Here is a 19,775-nt window from a genome sequence, read left to right as displayed (position 1 = left end):
AGACGGTTCTATTTAATGCATTCCCGAGCCGCTCCGGTTATTCTCGGTTTACCCTGGCTCAAAACTCACAACCCAATCATATCATGGAACCGCCCGGCCATAGAACTATGGTCTGCTGTAGGGGAACACACACGCGTGTCGGTAACAATGCCCATGAAGATATCTGCCTTGACGGGGTGCCTAGTTACTATCGTGACTTAAAACAGGTTTTTAATAAGGATCGCGCCCGATCTCTGCCTCCGCACCGTCCGTACGACTGCACCGTAGACCTGCAGGTGGGCGCCCCGCTGCCGAGCTCTCGATTGTATCACGTGTCTCGACCTGAACAAGAGGCATTGAGGGATTACATCAATAGCTCGCTCGCTGCAGGTCTCATCAGACCATCACGATCACCGTTGCCGGGTTCTTCTTTGTAGAGAAGAAGGACAAGTCGTTACGGCCGTGCGTGGATTATCGGGGGCTAAATGACATTACGATAAAGAATAAATACCCCCTGCCGTTGTTAGATTCCGCTTTCGCTCCACTACAATCGGCCACAATTTTTTCAAAATTAGACTTGCTTAGCGCGTACCATCTGGTTCGCGTTCGAGAAGGGGATGAGTGGAAGACGGCTTTTAAAACCCCCTTAGGCCATTTAGAATACTTGGTCATGCCTTTCGGTCTGACTAACGCCCCCGCTGTATTCCAGAGTCTGGTGAATGACGTCTTGAGGGACATGCTGAACGTTTTTTGTTTCGTCTATCTCGATGATATTTTGATTTTCTCCCGGTCAGTACAGGAGCACAAAGAGCACGTCAGACTCGTTTTACAACAGTTATTAGAAAACAGGCTCTTCATCAAGGCAGAGAAGTGTGATTTCCATGTACAAACCATCTCGTTCCTGGGATTTATCATTGAGCAGGGTAAACTGAGAGCTGACCCCGTTAAGACCAAGGCGGTGGTGGAGTGGCCTACACCCACCAACCGTAAGGAGCTGCAACGCTTCTTGGGGTTTGCCAACTTCTACAGACGTTTTATTCGTAATTATAGCCAACAGGCTCTACCGTTAACCCGGCTGACTTCCGTTAAGCTCCCGTTTACATGGGACTCGGCTGTGGACACAGCATTCACGCACTTGAAAAGAGCCTTCACTAACCCACCGGTACTGCAGCATCCTGATCCAGACCAACCTTTTATAGTAGAGGTGGACGCCTCGGATTCAGGAGTGGGGGCACTTTTGTCTCAACGTTCTCCGGTTGACCAGAAGCTGCACCCCTGCGCCTTTTTCTCTTGTCGTTTCAGTGCCGCCGAGGCGAATTACGACGTGGGAAATCGTGAACTGCTAGCTGTGGTGGCGGCACTACAGGAGTGGAGACACTGGCTCGAGGGGACTAAAGAGCCCTTCACTGTTTTCACGGATCACAAGAACTTGGAATACATTCGGTCCGCGAAAAGACTGAATTCGCGAAAGGCCCGGTGGGCGCTTCTGCTGACGCGATTCAATTTCACCCTCACCTATCGTCCCGGATCCAAGAACACAAAGCCTGACGCCCTCTCCCGCCTCCACGATCCTGCAGAAAGGGACCCCACACCAGGTACCATCCTTTCAGATCATCGCATCCTGGGGGCACTGAGGTGGGAGATCGAGCGGAGGGTTCAGGAGGTCCAAGATGGGGTCCATATCCCGGCCGCTTGTCCCGCTGGGAAGCTGTTTGTACCTCCCCCACTACGCTCGTAGGTGTTGCAGTGGGGGCACGCGTCTAAAGTGGCCTGCCATCCCGGGGTGAACCGGACTGTGCACCTCATCTCCCAGCGGTTCTGGTGGCCGGAGCTACGGAAGGATGTCATGGAGTACATCAACGCCTGCTCCACCTGCACCTGCGGCAAGACCTCGCATCGGCCTCCGGCTGGATTGCTCCAACCGCTACCCATTCCTCCTCGTCCTTGGTCCCACATCTCCCTGGACTTTGTCACGGGACTTCCCCCATCCCGTGGGCGGTCCGTCATTCTCACCATTGTGGACTGTTTCTCCAAATCGGCCCACTTCATCCCTCTGTCCAAATTGCCGTTGCCGTTGGAGACCGCCGACCTCCTCGTCAGGCATGTCTTCCGCCTCCATGGCATCACTCAGGACATTGTATCTGAAGTGTGGAAGCGGTTCTGCCGGTCACTGGGGGCCACGGCGAGTTTGACATCGGGATACCACCCGCAGTCCAATGGGCAGGCGGAGCGCGCTAACCAGGATCTGGGTGCGGCCCTCCGTTGCGTGTGTCTCCACCGTCCTTCGTCCTGGGCTGACCATTTAACTTGGGTGGAGTACGCTCACAACACCCTCGTCTCTTCAGCTACGGGGCGGTCCCCTTTCATGACGGCCTACGGGTATCAACCACCACTGTTCCCGTCCCAGGAGGGTCAGGTGGAGGTTCCGTCGGTGCAGTTCCACCTCAAACGGGCTCATCGCGTATGGAAGGAGGCCCGGGCTGCACTATCCCGCACGGCGACCCGGAACCGGTAGATCGCGGATCGTCGTCGGCGCCCGCCACCTACCTACGTGGTGGGACAGGAGGTGTGGCTGGCGACGAGGGACCTTCGCCTGGCCGGCACGTCTGCGAAATTGGGGCCCCGATTCGCCGGACCATTCAAGGTCGAGTCCATCGTCAGCCCCGTCGCGGTCAAGCTCCGGCTGCCGGCCACCATGAAGATTCACCCCGTGTTCCACGTCTCGCTGATCAAGCCGGTGGCGACCAGTCCCTTGGCTCCGTCTCCCACCCCGCCTCCTCCTCCGCGGGTCGTCGACGGGGACCACGTGTACACCGTGCGGGCCATCCTGGACTCTCGGCGCAGGGGTAAGGGGTTCCAGTATCTGGTCGACTGGGAGGGCTATGGACCGGAGGATCGACAATGGGTCCCCCGCTCCTGGATCTTTGACCCGTCCCTGATTCGGGACTTCCACGCTTCTCACCCGTCCAAACCGGGTGGGCCGCCGGGAGGCGTCCGTTGAGGGGGGGGTACTGTCAAGTTCCGTATTCGGCAGCAGGTGGCACGCATTCTCTTCTGCCGGCTACACAGCTGCTGCTTATTTCCCACTGATTACACCTGCGATATCTAGGCGCTCCGGCGTTTGACCCATTGCCGGAGTATTTACATGCCGTGCCACTGCTGTTGCTCATAACACTAAAATTATTGTTCGGTACCATTCGCGTTAGTTACATTTTCATCGTCCCAAGGGGATCTTTATATATTCGTGCATGAACTAGCATTTGTATCACCATACGTTCCTTGCCGTTTTTTGCAAGCGTTTTCTGTTGTCGCGTTCTTTATTTCCTGGTGCTCGTTTTGCCCAGCGTTTTCTGTTATTTATTAGGCGGGATTTTTGTTTATAATAAATACTATTGTTTTGACAGAGTCCTTGTCGGTGCCTGCTATTTTCGGGGATCCGCTCACTTTCACTTTCTGTGTTACGTACGAAGCAGTTCCTTTTCCCTGCTTCGTGCGTAACGTGACACCCACGACCTCTGCACTGTGAGGTCGACGCGCTAACCACTGGTCCGCCGCGTTTTTTCATTGCGTTCAATTAAATTTCATTTACTTTCATATACTTTTGACGTGTAATACTGTTTTCACTGTGCAATACTGTCTTTACTGTGTCCTTACTGTGCAATACTGTTTTTTTGCTGGAACCACGACCTCATGACCTCAAGTGTTAAGCCTTCTTATTTCCTTTGCTCTGACTGTCTCTCCAATAAGCCGCTCTGGCACAACTCTCATTGCCCCATGGGGATAACTAAAGTTTTCTGAACCTGAGTCTGAATTTATCAAAATTAGTAGAGGTATCACGACTCAGCATTGGTGAGTCCTCAAAGAGTGAATACTCACACTAACGGGATGTGCCAAAAATGGACACGCCATTAACGTACAAATGTCAATTGGACATACCTGTACGTGTTTTTCACATGACACCAACAATTCGAAAATGACTCGTAGATATGAGGCTTAGTTTGCAGTATCTTTCAGCTTGTGTCAGCAAACTGTACCCACAACTCAGCTCATTTTTCCTTTTTCATAAGGGGACACTATCTTAATGAACACGTATGGCTCGCTTACTAGTAGTTAATTAGTTTTGCTGTTAAAAGCAACTGAAAAATGCCAGTACACCTCTAATGCCAGTACACTCTAATCCTGGTTATGCAGGGCAACATTTTCAAACAATTGGTCCATACTGGCTGCTAAGCATGGAAATGACATTTCAAGTGTGTCATTTTGATGGTCTGATTATCATTTTCAACACAGTAGTAGCAGCAACATATTTCTGGCATTTGTTGACAGTGGCGGATGCATGTTTCAAAAGATGCAAGAACGAAATGAAGGCCACATTAACAGTTATGCAGCACACAACACATTTATTTATTTATTTATTTTATTAGCTCACTAATTTAAAATGAAAAGACGGCCGCCAAGACAGACGCAGTGCCAACGTTTGTTCATAGTGTGCATTACGGCAACACGTTAATGGGCCATAAGGATCCATTTCAGAATAATAGCCTTATAAGCATTGGTGGTCATGTGTTATTATTGGTTAGGCCTTTATTTTGAAGTTGGGCCTCACGGCGTGTTGCTGGCATGTTACGGTCACTCATGTTGCCTTCAAACGATGCGGACTTCAAACCTATCATGATCGACACTGGAGGCAAGCTCAACACTAATTGTGTTTGCTTCACACACACACAATGTCTCTATCCGAGTTATCTGGTCATGTTTTCGATAATATGACAGCGCCCAGAAAATGATTATAAATCCTTTTAAACACAGACACACCAAAAAATCATCATATTGTCAAATTCATTACAACAAAAATGTCAATTTTTTAAGACAAGATTGACCATGTTAAGTCTAGTATCCCTTTCAAGAGGTACACAGGTTATTTTGCGGGGAAAAACGCACCCACGAAGTGCTGTACTGCCAAATGCAGATGATAGACAGCTTGCTTGTGTGGCATGGTTCCTGACAGTTCTGATAAAGACCACCCGCCCATGCCGCACTTTGTGGAACTAAAACAAAGCTATTGCTGTTAGATTTTTGGGGGGTCAATTTGTGAGCTTTAGAAATTCTGAAAATAAACAAATCCATCCGATCTTTTTCAGACCAAGCCAATCACGTGATCGGATCAGTTGAGTGTCAATTCTACAAGAAATGTGTTCGAGAACCACTCGCAGTTCGTGAAAATCTGCAATGCGATAATTAATATCGGTGGACTACATAAAATACATCTTTTTTTTTTTCCAATTTTACCTTTCCGATAACATTTGAAGCGAGGCCATCCAAACCTTTTACCTTTTAGGTGGACTGGCTAGGCTTTGGACACGAGTCCCGTGCTGAGAACTAAACGAGTGCTAATGAGCAGTGTGTGTGTCGTGTACTTTGTCAAGTCAAGTCAACAGTATTTATAGAGCACTTTCAAACAGACATCGCTGCATACAAAGTGCTGTACATGGAGCGATTTAACATACACAATAAACAGTACGACGAATCGGTAATAAAGGCAGTAGAAAGCACCAAGCAGTAAAATCAAGAACAAATCTAAGTCATGCTGACTCCAACGCCAAAGAATACAAGTGAGTTTTGACTTTGCCGTATGACGGCAGTGGGAGGCTGCCATGTTGAAGAGCGACGGGCCACGAAGTGCTGTCTTATAATTAGTCACCCAAACCCGCGCCCCGGGGGCCAAAAGTCAAAGGATCGCCGAGGCCTGATGTAACACATGCGTGAGTCTCCCCTTTCAGACTTCAAACTCCAGTTTGTGAACAAAGTCCTGTCTATCTATTCTAAATAGGAATCTCCGACCAGTGAGCAAACTCCAGTTGCAAGCGCTGCCTATTTGTAGCTTTTCATCAATGACCACTTTTCATTCCCACACGTCCCATCTCAAAGGCAGCAGGCAAGACGGCCACACGTGAGCAGCCAAAATAGCAGGAGCCCACAGCCGGGAAAAGGAAGTACGGGGAACCTGGGACTTATTTTCTTCTGCTGGCGGCACAGGAGCCGTTTGTTTGTGAGCGTTGATAAGACCAAAGCGAGAGGAGAGAAGACAATGTGCTGGCTACAGCAGAAAGGAGGCCACTGCTCTGCTGTCATGCAGTAGATGGAGCAGATAGGTGAGTGCATGGAGTGTCGGGGCAGCGACAGTGTCAACAGATAACTATCTGCAAATAACAACGCTTATGCAAGCCACACTGGCTGACCGGGGGAGAGTGGAAAAAAAATAATCAGATTTCCGAGCCGCTCAATCGCAATTATTTTTGCAAATGGTGCATATTAGGTTGAATTTTTCGATTCATTTGGGAGTGCTATTTTGTATTGTCTGACCTTCAATACCACAACAAACTGGAATAAGAACTTAAGTTAATTAAGTATTAAGTGTCTTAAGTACTCAAAAATGCTTAAAACTACATTTCACACTCGCTGCCCACCTAAAGTTGGGTGTGAATCTCATTCCCATGGCACACCAGATTGTCGTTGCGGCTTGGGGCGGACACTTTAAGTACTCGGAGCCATTCGGAACATCTCCCACAGAAAAAAACAAAAATAAAAAAACACAAGAAGCCATAAAGGCATTTTGACATCTAAAGTGAGGGTAAAAATTCATATGACACCCATTTTTACCTGTGTGCTTTAAAGTAAAAGAAAACAAAAAACAGGTTTTTGCAATAGTGAAATCGACTGCTACGGAAAACACACAAAAAAAGAAGAAAACAAATTCTCTGGAAAAAAAACTTGCTTGATTGAGACTTATGTCCAATAAAATATAAAGCATCTATTTGAGTCATTCTCGTGTTGATGAAATAAAAGCCAAACTTAAATTTTCCACCTGCAGCAAACTAAAAATGCAAACCAAAAGTCTTCTGCTTCTGTGTTCTCTCATCGTTTTCTTGAATGTGGAGCAGACAGTCAACTGTCAATTTGAATTTTAAAAAACAATTTCACTTAGTAATCTGAAATACAGTATATACAATGCGCCTCGCCCACACAGTCTATCACCTATGGTTTCACCTGTTCAAAAAATGTTTTTCAATATTTTTAATGATTTTTTTATGTGATACATCAACTCCTGTATCTCATGGGAAATGCTTATTGTAGGTCTGTCATCATTTTGTTCAATATGTTTTTGGGTAATTTTTTTTTTTAATAATCTCGAATTTATAACATATGCGTCTGTTACGTTTCAGCGACCCCCAAATAAGTGAAAAAAAGAAATACCCTCTTCAAATACATCCTAGGCAAGCTTTTTTTTTGTTGTTGTAAATTTACGGTACCAGAAATCTCTTAAAGGTCTTTAAAAAACGTTGTTGTTTTGTTGTTGTTTGATATTATGTTTCATGTTGTGTACATCATATAGTACAATTTGTTTTTTGCACTTCTGAACTTTCTTTTCTATTTTTACCTACAATTACCTTGTCTGATTACATAAATAAACAAATAAATAAACATACAACTGCGAAAGATATGGAATGCGAAAACTGAACTGCGATATCGCGGGGTTTACTGTAAATGTGTCAGCGAAATCCATATCGAGAAAAAAAAGATGTACCTGGTCCCCCGGGTTTTGAGATTGACACGCTCAGAGATGCAACGATTAATCGACAACTATCTTATTATCAAATTAATTTTAAAAATGTTGATATTTGATTAATTGTTCAAAGACCATTTAAATTTGTCCAAATCCTTGTAATTTCAGCCCCTCAACAGTAAATTTTCTCTGATTCACGTTCCATGAAATTCAATTTTTTTTTTGTTTCATTCTGCATTCAAACATCTGCTTTTAATTTGGAAAACAATGCTTGACATTTTTGCCTATTTACTCGTGTTACAGACCAAACTAGGAACTGAATTTTCATTAATTTATGCGTTTTTTAAAAAATCTGATTCATTGATGAATTGACAAAACAATAAATGGAAAAACTTTTTATTAAAACAATTATTATGCGCAGGCAAATTTGAATTTTCTGTCCACAATGATCTGTTCAGAGGACTGCTGGCAGACAATGTGGAGAGTTGGTTCGTCTGCGCTGCATCCTCAAGAAGAAGTCTTATCATAGTCATTATAACCCATCTCCTCTTGTCATTTGACTTTTAAGGAGAACTATGAATATACCTTGTCATGAAATCAAACCTGAGAGGAGTGCTCAGATTGTTCTTACTCATGACATCTATTTGGTTTCAGGCTAATCATAAACCACAAGGGCCTATTTAGCTGTCCATATTACAAGACGATAAAAAGCTCCGATAAAAAAAATGACGGAGGTGTGTAGTTGGGAAGAAACATTGTTGCTGTTTTTGGGGTGGGGGGGGCTCGCTCCTGACATGTAACATTTCATCCTGGCGGTGGCTCTTTAGCATATCTTTGTCAAAATGCCTGCATGTCACATCACGTCAAAAAGTCTCCTCCGTGCAACAAATAAGTCAACAATTGCATCAATAAACACGGAGAGCCACGCAAGACGTAAATCAATCACAGCGTGCGATAAGGTCCCTCAATCATTAACTGTTTTGCTGAGGATTCACGTCCTCTTGTGTCAGCGGCTCGTCTCAGGGCGAACCCGCAGAGATTCTTCGGACCGTCGATCCGCAGACGGCTTCCACCGCCACGTGCTCCAAAAGGACACAAAAGTCACTTACGCTAACCTGCGGGGCTCCAGGCGTGACACGGAAACTCATGCTGTGGCCACATTATACACAACATGCACACAAAATGCTGATCTGTGGCCATGAATTCGGTAGAACGTCTACATGACTAGTCATTTGTATGAATGTCATTCCTGGACAGTTGGGTAAGCAAATCAAGCTCACCTTTTCTTCAAACAGTCAGGGAGAGGTTGAAGATGTCGCATATAATGAGAGACATCATTCAGGATTACCTCTCATGCACACGACTAAAACACTTTCAGCCACAGAGCTGAAACACAGACACACCAATGACTGAAAGTCTCTCACACGCTGGTCAAACTCTCACACGCATTCCTGAAACTCTCATGCTCACTTCTAAAGTACAGATCAACTGAAAACCTCTCACTGACTCCTGGAACAATCCTTCCACACTACTAAAATTTACACACTCATGAACTCTTGTAACATTTGACACTGAACTAGGCTCGTAATATACTGAATGCACTCCTGAGGAAAAAAAACACGTTTTAGTCGTGTGAATGAGACTATTGCGGTAGTTTTGTGTGTTTGTGTGTTTGTGTGTGTGTGCGTGAGAAAGGCTTTCAGTGATGCATGAGACAGAATTTTGGTTGGGTGTATCAGTGGTGTTTCAGTAGTAAACATGAGTGCTTGTTGGTAGTGTATGTGCGTTTGAGCGTTTCAGGAGTGTCTACACTTCATCCCAGATTATTATGGAAAGATGTTTTGGATTTAATCGCTTTTGATTTCCGCAAATACTGTACAATCTCCGAATGCTGCAAATTCAACTCATGACTGCTTTCAGTTCTTTGCAACCCGCCACTCAGCGAGGTGTTCCTGCTGTGTGTTCCTGACGAGAACTTATAGTCATCGTGGAGGGTCTGTGGATGCCCCCCTTCTGATGGATGCCCGGGGCCCCCGCCCCATTAGCCCTTGCCTTTAAACATCCCTGGTTCAAGTACAAGTGTTAGTACTTTCCAGGAAACGTTTCATGGATATTTTCTTTTAAATTATAGTTATCCATCCACCCATCCATCCATCTATCCATCCATTTTCGCAACCGCTTTATCCTGACAAGGTTTGCAGGGCTTGCTAGAGCCTATCCCAGCTGACTTTGGGCAGTAGGCAGGGGACACCCTGAACCAGTTGCCAGCCAATCACAGAACACACCATTTGCGCTCACACTCACACTCACACCTCGGGACAATTTGGAGTGTTCAATCAGACCTGCAATGCATGTTTTTGGAATGTGGGAGGAAACCGGAGTGCCAGGAGAAAAAACCCACAGGCCGGGGAGAACATGCAAACTCCACACAGGAAGGCCGGAGCTGGAATTGAACCCGGTACCTTTGCACTGTGAGGTCGACGCGCTAACCACTAGGTCACCGGGCCGCCCCATTGTATATTTAGCACAAATTAAATGTTCATGTTTCCTTTTGTACATCAGTACATTTTTAGAGTTTACTTTTTACTTTAGTTTATTTCAGTCTGGACTTTTTTTTTACTTTTACTGAAATAAAGGAGTTGAATCAGTAATCTTACTTTTACAAGAGCTACATTTTAAGTCTGAACTTCTTTTAGTTAAAGAGTTGAAATCAGCACATATACTTTGACCACGGTCTTTTTTTTCTCACAAGGCATATTTGTACTTTAGTAAAGGGTTTGAGCACATTTCAGTGGTGGTCCGAATCAGCAACATCACTGCAGTCGATATTGTGTGCAAACTGTGAGAAATAGTACTGATAATGAAGACTCTGCTGTCACCGTGTGGCTAAACGTTACCGAGCCACAAGTTTCATCGGGGGCAACATGATCAACTCATTTTAGTAGAAATTGATTTTTTAAATTTGCAACAATGTTTCTTTCGATCCTGCTTTTCCATTATTCTACGCCTTCTACTGCAGCAGCGTTGCCCTCCACGCGGCCGAGCTTCCAGAAGCACAAACAGCAGCTGGTTGTGTTCTAATGTTGTAACCCGGAGGCCCCTGCGAACATCCCCCGGAACACCACCATCACCCGTTGCTTGCCTTTTACCTGAGACAGAGAAGCGCGGCGTCCCAACATGGCCGAACATCCCGACGCTCAGCCGGCCCGTGGGGCAAAGGCCCATGAGCTGAGACCGGACCCCAGCCTGAGACTGGACGTGGTTATTTGTCTGGGCCACGAGGTGCTCGATGATAATCCTCTAATACCTGTCACAGCAAGATTTGATTGGACGCCTGCATTATTAGTATAAAATGAGCGGGCCCGATGAAGGCTTCCCCTCGGACGGGCCGAGCACAAGAGAGATGGGTCACACGTTTGCTTCACTCGCACTTGAGAGGAGGAGCTCCTCGGCTGGATGCAATTTGTGCAAAACATGAGATTATTGTACTTTCTAATCCTCTTTCGCGGGACTGTACAAATGCTTGGAGAGCTCACGTTCATGCGTGGGACTAATTGTGGCTGCTTTGTTAAATTTGGATCAGGAGAAACCATTTGGTTTCCAAATATCATCAGAAAATTCCTTAACTTTTACCAATGTACATGATTTGCATGTACTGAATAGCAAAGGTAAATGTAGGATGTTTGTATTGCAACACTAAAAGAAGTCAGTTAAAAATCGGAGGCGTGGCCGGCCTGCAAATAGTGAAAACCCTTGAATAATTGACACATTAAAAATAATATTTTTTTTAATCTTTAAAAAATATTGAATAAGATGGGATATGCTGCGAATACGTGTTTTCTATTGAAAATTCCAAAATATTAATAAAATAAAATAAATATATCTGCAGGTGCCGAACTTCGAGTATGGGATGTCTACTGTATTGTAGTGTGCTGTATAAAGGCACATCATAACAACATCACGCCATAGAATGGAAAAAATAATCAGTTTGTGCATCAATTTAATTCATTAAACTGCTCCTTTTGGTCTGCCCACACAGCCACATGGACAGAAGAGTTTCACAGCTACTTTAAATGATTCAGTCGACCTCGGTGAAATTAGTCATTTTTCACAGAGGATGAAGATTATATAACTGACTTTGAGTATTATGATTTTGTCTGTCTACATAGATTGCTTCGTTGCTTGTGTTAAAAATGTATTTTTTAAAAAAAACCTTGAAAACACGTTCAAGACAGTGAGTGAGTTAGCCATAACTCGGTTTGAACATTATTGGCTGGGTGCGGTAGAATTCAACACCCTATATACTGGAAGTACATGATCATTTGAGATGCGAGATAAAGGAATCAATAAATGTATACTATGTATCCTATTCATATAGAAAGATATTTGAGGTACTTTTATTCTTTTTTTTCATGATTTAATTTTTTTCCCTTTCAATGTGACTAAAACAAGGATTATGGCGGCGCCATAGCTCCCTCTACTGACGAGCTGCCACTGGTGCTGACTCCCACATCCCGAGTTAAAAACAGGTGTGCACGCGTGGGCAACCACATTATCGCAGTTTTTTTATTTATACTTTCCCTCTTGAAAATATGTGTTGTGGAAGTTATATTATACTCACATATACTGTTAATTATACAGTATATTAAAGACATAAATATACATGTAGATTAGGGTTTATTTGCTTCATTTTTTTATTCTGTTTTTTATCACGTCAGAGAAGACAGGAATAGGTCACCACATGCACGCACGCACACACACCCCACGCGCACGCACGCACACACACACACACACACAACTCCGATGTTGCAAGACCAAAATATGCACCTTGTATCTGTTTTTATTTTTTATCTATTATTCTATTTTTTTTAAACCATCAATGATTTGTCACTGTCGTGCTGATGTGCAGTAGCTGTCACAAGGAGATGCTAGTGGTAGCTTCCTAAATATTGGCACGGCTGGAGGAGCCGTCGGGTGGGAAAACATTCATGGGGCCATCGAGGCTGCTGAGCGGCTGTTGTCGTGTTGACATTTGGCACGGCATGATCGTTTGGGACCGTTGAGCAATTCAGCCCACGTGGAACACAAGTACCAAACGCTGCCGTTCTCCTTCAGCCAGCTCAAGTAATTTTCTCTCTCTCTCAAAAAAAAATAAAAAATAAGAAAGAAAACCAAATTAATAAATTGTTATCCTTGTGATACTACTGCTGTCAGGAGCAACTGGGGATTCAGCATCTTGCTCAAGGACACTTTGACATGGTCGCATGGCCAGGGAGTGAATCACCGACTACCTCTGGGTTGAGAAACAACTGCTCTACCATTCCACCCATCATTGAAAAGCTTTGAAAAAATATTTTGTTTAAGATGAGTTTCCTACAGAAGAGTTACTAACATTGTCATATTGAAGTAAGACTAAAAACGAAAGCTATGATGATACAGTATTATGTTTCGTGTTTATTTTCAACCCATACAGAGGATGAGTCATTTAAATTAGGGAAACATTTTAACTGTTAGCTCGAAGCCAAACTAGCGTATTGCTAATGTGCCAAGGGACAGTTGAAACAAACTTGCCTGGGCTAAGTTGTAATAACTATAAAATTATACAGTTTTATACAGCATGCTAAATTTGACATGAATGCATCAGTACAAATTTGATTGGAAAAAACAACTGACCACACAATCCAGCCACATTCAAGGAACATGAGTTTGCACTTAAACAAGTAACTGATCATTCAGGTCCAGCTTTACCAGCTTCAGACGAAGCTTCTGCTATGACCACTGACCAAACTTCTGCTCCAGCTATAAACCAAGCCACTCAAAAAGCCACCATCTCTACTGATAAAACACTGACTTGGCTGAATTGTTGCTCAACAGTTTTTCGACCCATACCAAAAGTCAAACTACAGAAACTCCCTTTATCCAAAAGGAAGACGAAACAAGTAGGAGTAACTGACACACCTGTCAAGCTGACACTGGAAGTAGAGCAGCAGATGAATTCTACGGAGCCCCTAAGGGGACATGGAAGGAAAAAAAAAACTTTGCGAGATCTCGCAAAGTAATGCGAGATCTCGCAATGAAAGATCTCGCAATCTTTCTTTGCGAGATCTCGCATAACTTTGCGAGATCTCGCAATCTTTCATTGCAAGATCTCGCATTACTTTGCGAGATGTTGCAAAGGTTTTTTTTTTCCTTCCATGTCCTCTTAGGGGCTCCGTAGAATTATGAGAGGGGAAACCGGCAAATAAGATTGACCCCCCCCCCACCACCACCACCACCACGAACACCCAAAAAAGTTTGTTGCAGCTATGAAACAGTGGCACCTTTTGTACCATTTTATTTTTATCAAGATTCATATATTAGTGAATTTTAAGTCATCTATACTCAGCAGGACCACAGCAATTTTGTTCAAACATTTTGAACTCTCAATATTATCATGACATTTATTTCAGATTATTACATTTCTCCCCACATGTTATATTTGACCAAGACCAGAAGGTCAATTGTAACATTACACCCCTTGTATTTGACACAACGTCATGCATTTTCTGTTTGGTTTGCACAGGCATTTTGCATGCCATTTATTAGTAGACACTTGAAGCTAGTTTGCAAAGCAGTTTCAACACACAAGGTCAAAAGAGCTCAAAGTTAGAGACACACATGTCCAACATGTTACAAATGTCGCTGGGTTCCCTATTTGAATTATTGACAGGGAAATCCTTGTTTTTCTGAAGGTATTTTTTTAAGAACAATTGTAAAGCAATAGGTTTAATATTTTTCATGCCAAAATATCTTTAAAATATATATTTTTGATTCTGGCTCTGGCCTCCCTGTGTGGAGTTTGCATGTTCTCCCCGTGCCTGCCTGGGTTTTCTATGGGCACTCCGGTTTCCTCCCTTATTCCAATACAAGCGTGGCAGGTTAATGGAAGACTGTAAATTGTCTCTCGTGGGAGTGGGAGTGCGGATGGTTGTTTGTCTATGTGTCCTGTGATTGGCTGGGAACGAGTTCAGCATGTGCCCCGCCTCCTCCCCAAAGACAGCTGGGATGGTCTCCAGCACGCCCCGCGACCCTTGTGAGGATAAACAGATAAGAAAATGGATGAATACATGGATATACTGTATTTATCTAGGAAGAGATGTTTTCCTCCTTTTGCTTCATGTCTTTTCCATGAAATTTTGCATAATTGCAGTCAGCAAAATAGAAGATGCTATTTTTAAGATACGGATGAATTTGCGAGTGTGTCAAAACAATGCATGTCCTTACGATTGTTGTGAGTGTAAAAGAGTGTACGGTAAAGGGTTTCATGAGGAGTTGGGATCACTTATTCACTTGTTGACGCAGAGTTTGTCGGCAATTCGAGTGGTTGCTATGAAGCCCTTATGTCGTGCTTATGTCTCTTGATATGCATTTTTGTCTTGACATTTATGCAAGGAGAGAGAATATAAATTAGAATCTTCAGAACAATGAAATGAAATTGGATCTTTTCCAACATTTGCTCGCGCACCCAATGGCACCCTGAATTGCATTCAGTCGCATCTGTTGGAGACAGACGATTTCTTCACATGACGACAGTATGTTTATTTTTTCATCCATCTTACATCTGCCCAGCATTTTGGATCAACTTCATTTGCATCCTGCGTTATATGCAAATGATTCAATGAATGAACATTTAAGCCAAAGCCACACTTTGGCTCAAACGTCTTTTAGTAGGTTGCTGCGCTTTCTTTTTTTTTTTTTTACTTTCTTCTTTTTACTTTTACACTTTACCTTTGAAAAGTTGATTTTCTTCTACTTAATCCGTCAAAATTGGTCCATTGTTTTTTTCAACCCCAGTGGATGATGACATGATTTAAAAATGACCTTAATTGAAAGATGTAAAAACATTCTCGGTTGGGATCTTGATTGATCGTGATTGAGTGAAATTTGGGGGTCTTATTACATGAACAAACGAGGACAGCAGCAACATGGACAAAAATCAACCAGGGAGCAACAACAACAGCATCGGAAAAGCAAGCTATCCCCCATTAAATTGCCTTATTCAAGAGAATTGTTTGATGTTGTTGGCTACAACAATGATATGTGGTGAATGGATTTTTTTTCTCGTGCCATCCTAATAAATTCTGCTAATGAGGCTAATCTGAAAAAAAGAAGAAAAAGCACACAAGCAAAGTGTATTTTTTTTCGCTGTGATCATTAGGTAATCGAGCTATTTCTCATGCAGGACACATTGTCACTTTAAGTCAGAATTACATTTTGTACATCTTATGACTTAATGCATTTTGTTATGTTATTACATTCATTGTGACACATATTTCAGAATATTTTGTGAGTTTGTTTGACTTGATGTTCACCCCAATTTGGGGCTTTAAATGCGTTCATTTTAAATTCTGGTGCACAGATGGAAATGATCTTTCTGCCAAATCAGCAGGCATCTCTTTTTGTATTTGGATGTTTAATAATCTAATTGTCTGTAAACTTCATCAAAAAAATGCTGCCTCTGTCCGCAACAAAATCAAATGTACACAACAAAAGATAATCACGATCATCCTCCCAAAGGACATCCAATATCCAATATTGGCGGCCATTGGCCGGTGTGGCGGGGGGGGGGGGGGGGGGGGGTGCAGCTTCCTGGGCCTTGTTAACAAGCTCCATATCTGTGACACACCTCCCCGATAAGCAGCGTGTGAAAAAGCCAGACAAAACGGGCCTGAGCACCAAAAAGTCAAAGAAAAACAAGGGAGTGGACTTTGCGCGCAATCCGCTGAATTGGCTGAATTGAAGCGTGCACTCACCAAATGGCCGTTCCACACTGGAGCCCACTTGCTTGTTTACGTTGACCATGTCCTCCTCCTCCAAGGCGTCCTTGTGTTCAATTCTCGCTTTCCTGCCAGCTTGAGGCGTGAAATGTGAAAGTTTGGCGGCGGGTAGGCGGCCGTGTGAGAAGGGTGTTGGTGGAAGGTAAGGCCGGTGTGGCCGCTGTTATCTTATTGATTTTCCTAATCTGGGCAAATGTGGGTGGGGAGGTTAAACAGTAACCAGGCTCGTATGGACACCGATCTATATAGCGGCTGTAACTATGGCAACATGATGATAGAAACTCAAATAGACATCAAGTTATGATGTGCTTGCCGTTCTTTCCCTTCACTGCACAACATCACAAAATGGTAGCCGAATAACATAGTTGCTCAAGTCGCTTTAAACTCACTGTCACAGTATCAGTGAAAAAATAAACAAATCATAATTAAAATTGTTGTCTGGTTTTATTTTGGTCTGTTGTGTTGTTGTTGTATTCCAAGTATGTTAAAAGTGATTAATTATGCTGTTAACAATGAAAGGTTCATTGAGAGAGAGTGTTTACACAGTGGAAGAGTGAAAGGGTTGTTAAGCAAGCTAAGATTGACTATCCAGAATCAACATTGTAGATATCAGTAAGGTCTTTCTGACTAGTTGTAATTATATCTTGAGTAGTCTGACTTCATTCAAAATGTCCATCCATCCATTTTCTGATCCGCTTTATCCTCACAAGGGTCGCTGGGGGTGCTGGAGCCTATCCCAGCTGTCTTCGGGCAGAAGGCAGGGGACACACTGAACTGGTTGCCAGCCTGTCACAGTCATTTAAGATATCTGTAATGTAATTGTGACGAGCCAGAAAGACAGACAGCATTCTGTCACTTGTGCCTAGTCCAAACTGCATTACAGATAATTGCAATTATTTTGCCCGGGAGTTGCTGATGGTGTAGTGGTACATTCACCTTACTTGTGTGCAGACAGTGTGGGATCGTTTCTCACTCAGTGACTCTGTGGATGTGGGTGTGAATGGTTCGTCTCTCTATGAGCCCTGCAACCGACTGGTGACCAGTTCAAGTTGTAATCTGCCTTGCACCCTAAATCAGATTTTTTAAATGTATTTATAAATTACTGTTTAGGCCTGTGTTAGTCAAATTGGAGTCTGGAAGCTGTAACATGGAGTGGGGGGGGGGGGGGGTCTGCAAAATCATTTGCCATAAAGAATGTATCTTTTATTTTATTTTTTCCGGATGACTTTGCCATTCCATTCCATGTCAGTGCCATTTATATTGAACAGTGATATCGAAAAATGCAGTGTGAAAGGGCCTAAAATTACTTGGTTGACGGTATATTATTTTTCGTAGCCAGCCAAAGCAAATTTGTTTGTCAATGATCCTTGCGAAAATATGTCCAACAATTTCAAATTTTCACGAGTGATGAATAATTACATTGAGGTTTTGTAAGAATTGTTCTTACTTGAACTTTAATTTACCAAACTTTTATCCTTGAATTCTGATTTCACAACTCGTAATCCATCAATTTGTTATGTATTTGTAATAATACCATAACACAATTAAACATTTTCTTGGTCTCACCATCGTAACAGCCCCTTTAAGGGAAGCCGCAGAGTTCTACAAAGTACAATACTATACAATACATGCTGATTTATAGCCTTCAACAAAATTAGTTTGACAGTCCTGAGCTAGTAAATGTAGCTGAGCAAAAGGTTTCTTTTTATTTAGCGTTGTTCCTGCTTGATTAGAAGTGTGATGGGGATTGTTCTGGATATGTAAATTTTATTTCATGAATCCCTGACTGTGGATGAAATAATAAAGAATGACACACGCACGAATGCACAGCCACACCTGGCCAGCCGTAACTGAGGTGTTGTGTCACCGTGGCTGCCCCACTGAAAAAAATTCTGACTATGCCCCTGTCCACAGAATGGGTGCTGGTTGCGAAAAAAAAGTACATTTTGTGAAAGCAATAAAGGTAAAATTGATGGCATTCATCTTATTTATTTGTTCCTATCTGGAATTTATATCTTACGATGAATGTGCAAAGACAAGTGTTTTAGTTGGCTTAGTTGCCCAGATGTTATCCTGTTAAAAACACGAATGTCCATTCAAATTTTGGTTTTGTTTTTATGTTAATGGTCTGTCCACAGTTCATACATCCCATGAACGTAAAACTTTTTATAATGACATAAATTGACATGAACGAGGGCTGATTGGTGGACGGATATAGGCTCCCCTGATTGGTGACATCGAAGGCTCAACGCCTTGAAGAGCAGATGTACCAAGGAGGGGACTTTCTCTTCCTCTCTGTTTGTCAAGTCAAGTCAACAGTATTTATAGAGCACTTTCAAACAGCCATCGCTGCATACAAAGTGCGGTACATGGAGCAATTTAACATGCACAATAAACAGTAAGACAAATTGTTTTATGTTTGAAACCCTTGTGCTTTGTGGATGACAGAGAAGTCAACTTCCATTTGTGTTTCAATATTTTCTCTTGTTCGCGAGGAATGGGTTTTGGTTTCATTAATATTGAAATATGTTTACTTTCCCACAGAGAAATGTTTTGCTCACTGTTTTGGCCTTGATTAACCCAGTTAATCCTGTCCTGTTGTTAAGGTATGGGTTGCTGGAAAACTCCAATGGTAAATAAATAAGTCATTTTCAGTGCAAGTAATCCCATGATTCCCTTATTCCTAGAACGATGTGAACTGGAGTGACTGATGCACTTCTTTAACACCAAGATTCACATATCCAGAAGATCACTACCTTTGTATAGCTTTAGTCTTATCCAATATTTTTGGCCATAAAAACGTCATCAGGCTCCAGTTTATGGCAGAGAAAGTCTCAGAGGGATGAACAGAGAGCCGCAATGAGCTGAACGAAAATATACTCTTCACAAACAGCGAGTGACACTCACATCTTTGTACTTGGATCTACACCACTGCTGTTGTCAATCGATCTTTCTCTAACTCACCCAATTGACCCCATATTGGGGGGCATGGGGGCATCTTCCCCTCAAAGTCACACTTTTACTGTTTTACATCTTGCCAAAATATTATTCGGTATTTTTGGTTAAAACTAATTGATCACCCTACAATAGACTTGTATTGATATTTAAAACTGGGTTGTGTATACTTATGCTTAAAAAATGATGGTTACATCGTAGTATCGAAATCTTACATAAATTTACCTCAAAATCGGTTTGGATCCCTTCCCGCGCGACCAGTAAAATAATGTCAATGCTAAATGAGTAAGGACCAGAGGACGGGGCTGAAATTGTAATTGGCGCTATCTAGTGGCCATGAAAGGAATGATGGCGGGACTCTGTCCCCAAATGAACAACAAACAACATAAGTATTTTTTCCTGAACTGAACAAGATAATGCTTGATAGGACAATGCTTATGTATAATGTGAAAATAAAGGAG

The 19,775-nt window shown here is 43.0% G+C and overlaps 1 protein-coding gene across 1 annotated transcript in view; it reads right to left on the bottom strand.

Moving 5' to 3' along the window:
- hnf4a (hepatocyte nuclear factor 4, alpha) overlaps positions 1-16,803 on the bottom strand; it is a 35,512-nt gene extending 18,709 nt beyond the window's left edge. The window contains exon 1 of the mRNA XM_052058134.1: positions 16,336-16,803. Coding sequence (XP_051914094.1) covers positions 16,336-16,384 — 49 coding nt within the window. The 5' untranslated portion in view covers positions 16,385-16,803. The remainder of the gene's footprint in view (positions 1-16,335) is intronic.
- Between the last annotated feature and the right edge of the window lie 2,972 nt (positions 16,804-19,775).

Source organism: Hippocampus zosterae, chromosome 2 (assembly GCF_025434085.1).
Source record: "Hippocampus zosterae strain Florida chromosome 2, ASM2543408v3, whole genome shotgun sequence".
NCBI lineage: Eukaryota > Metazoa > Chordata > Actinopteri > Syngnathiformes > Syngnathidae > Hippocampus > Hippocampus zosterae.
Note: the sequence above shows the minus strand (reverse complement) of the source record. Positions and strands in the feature narration are given on the sequence as shown.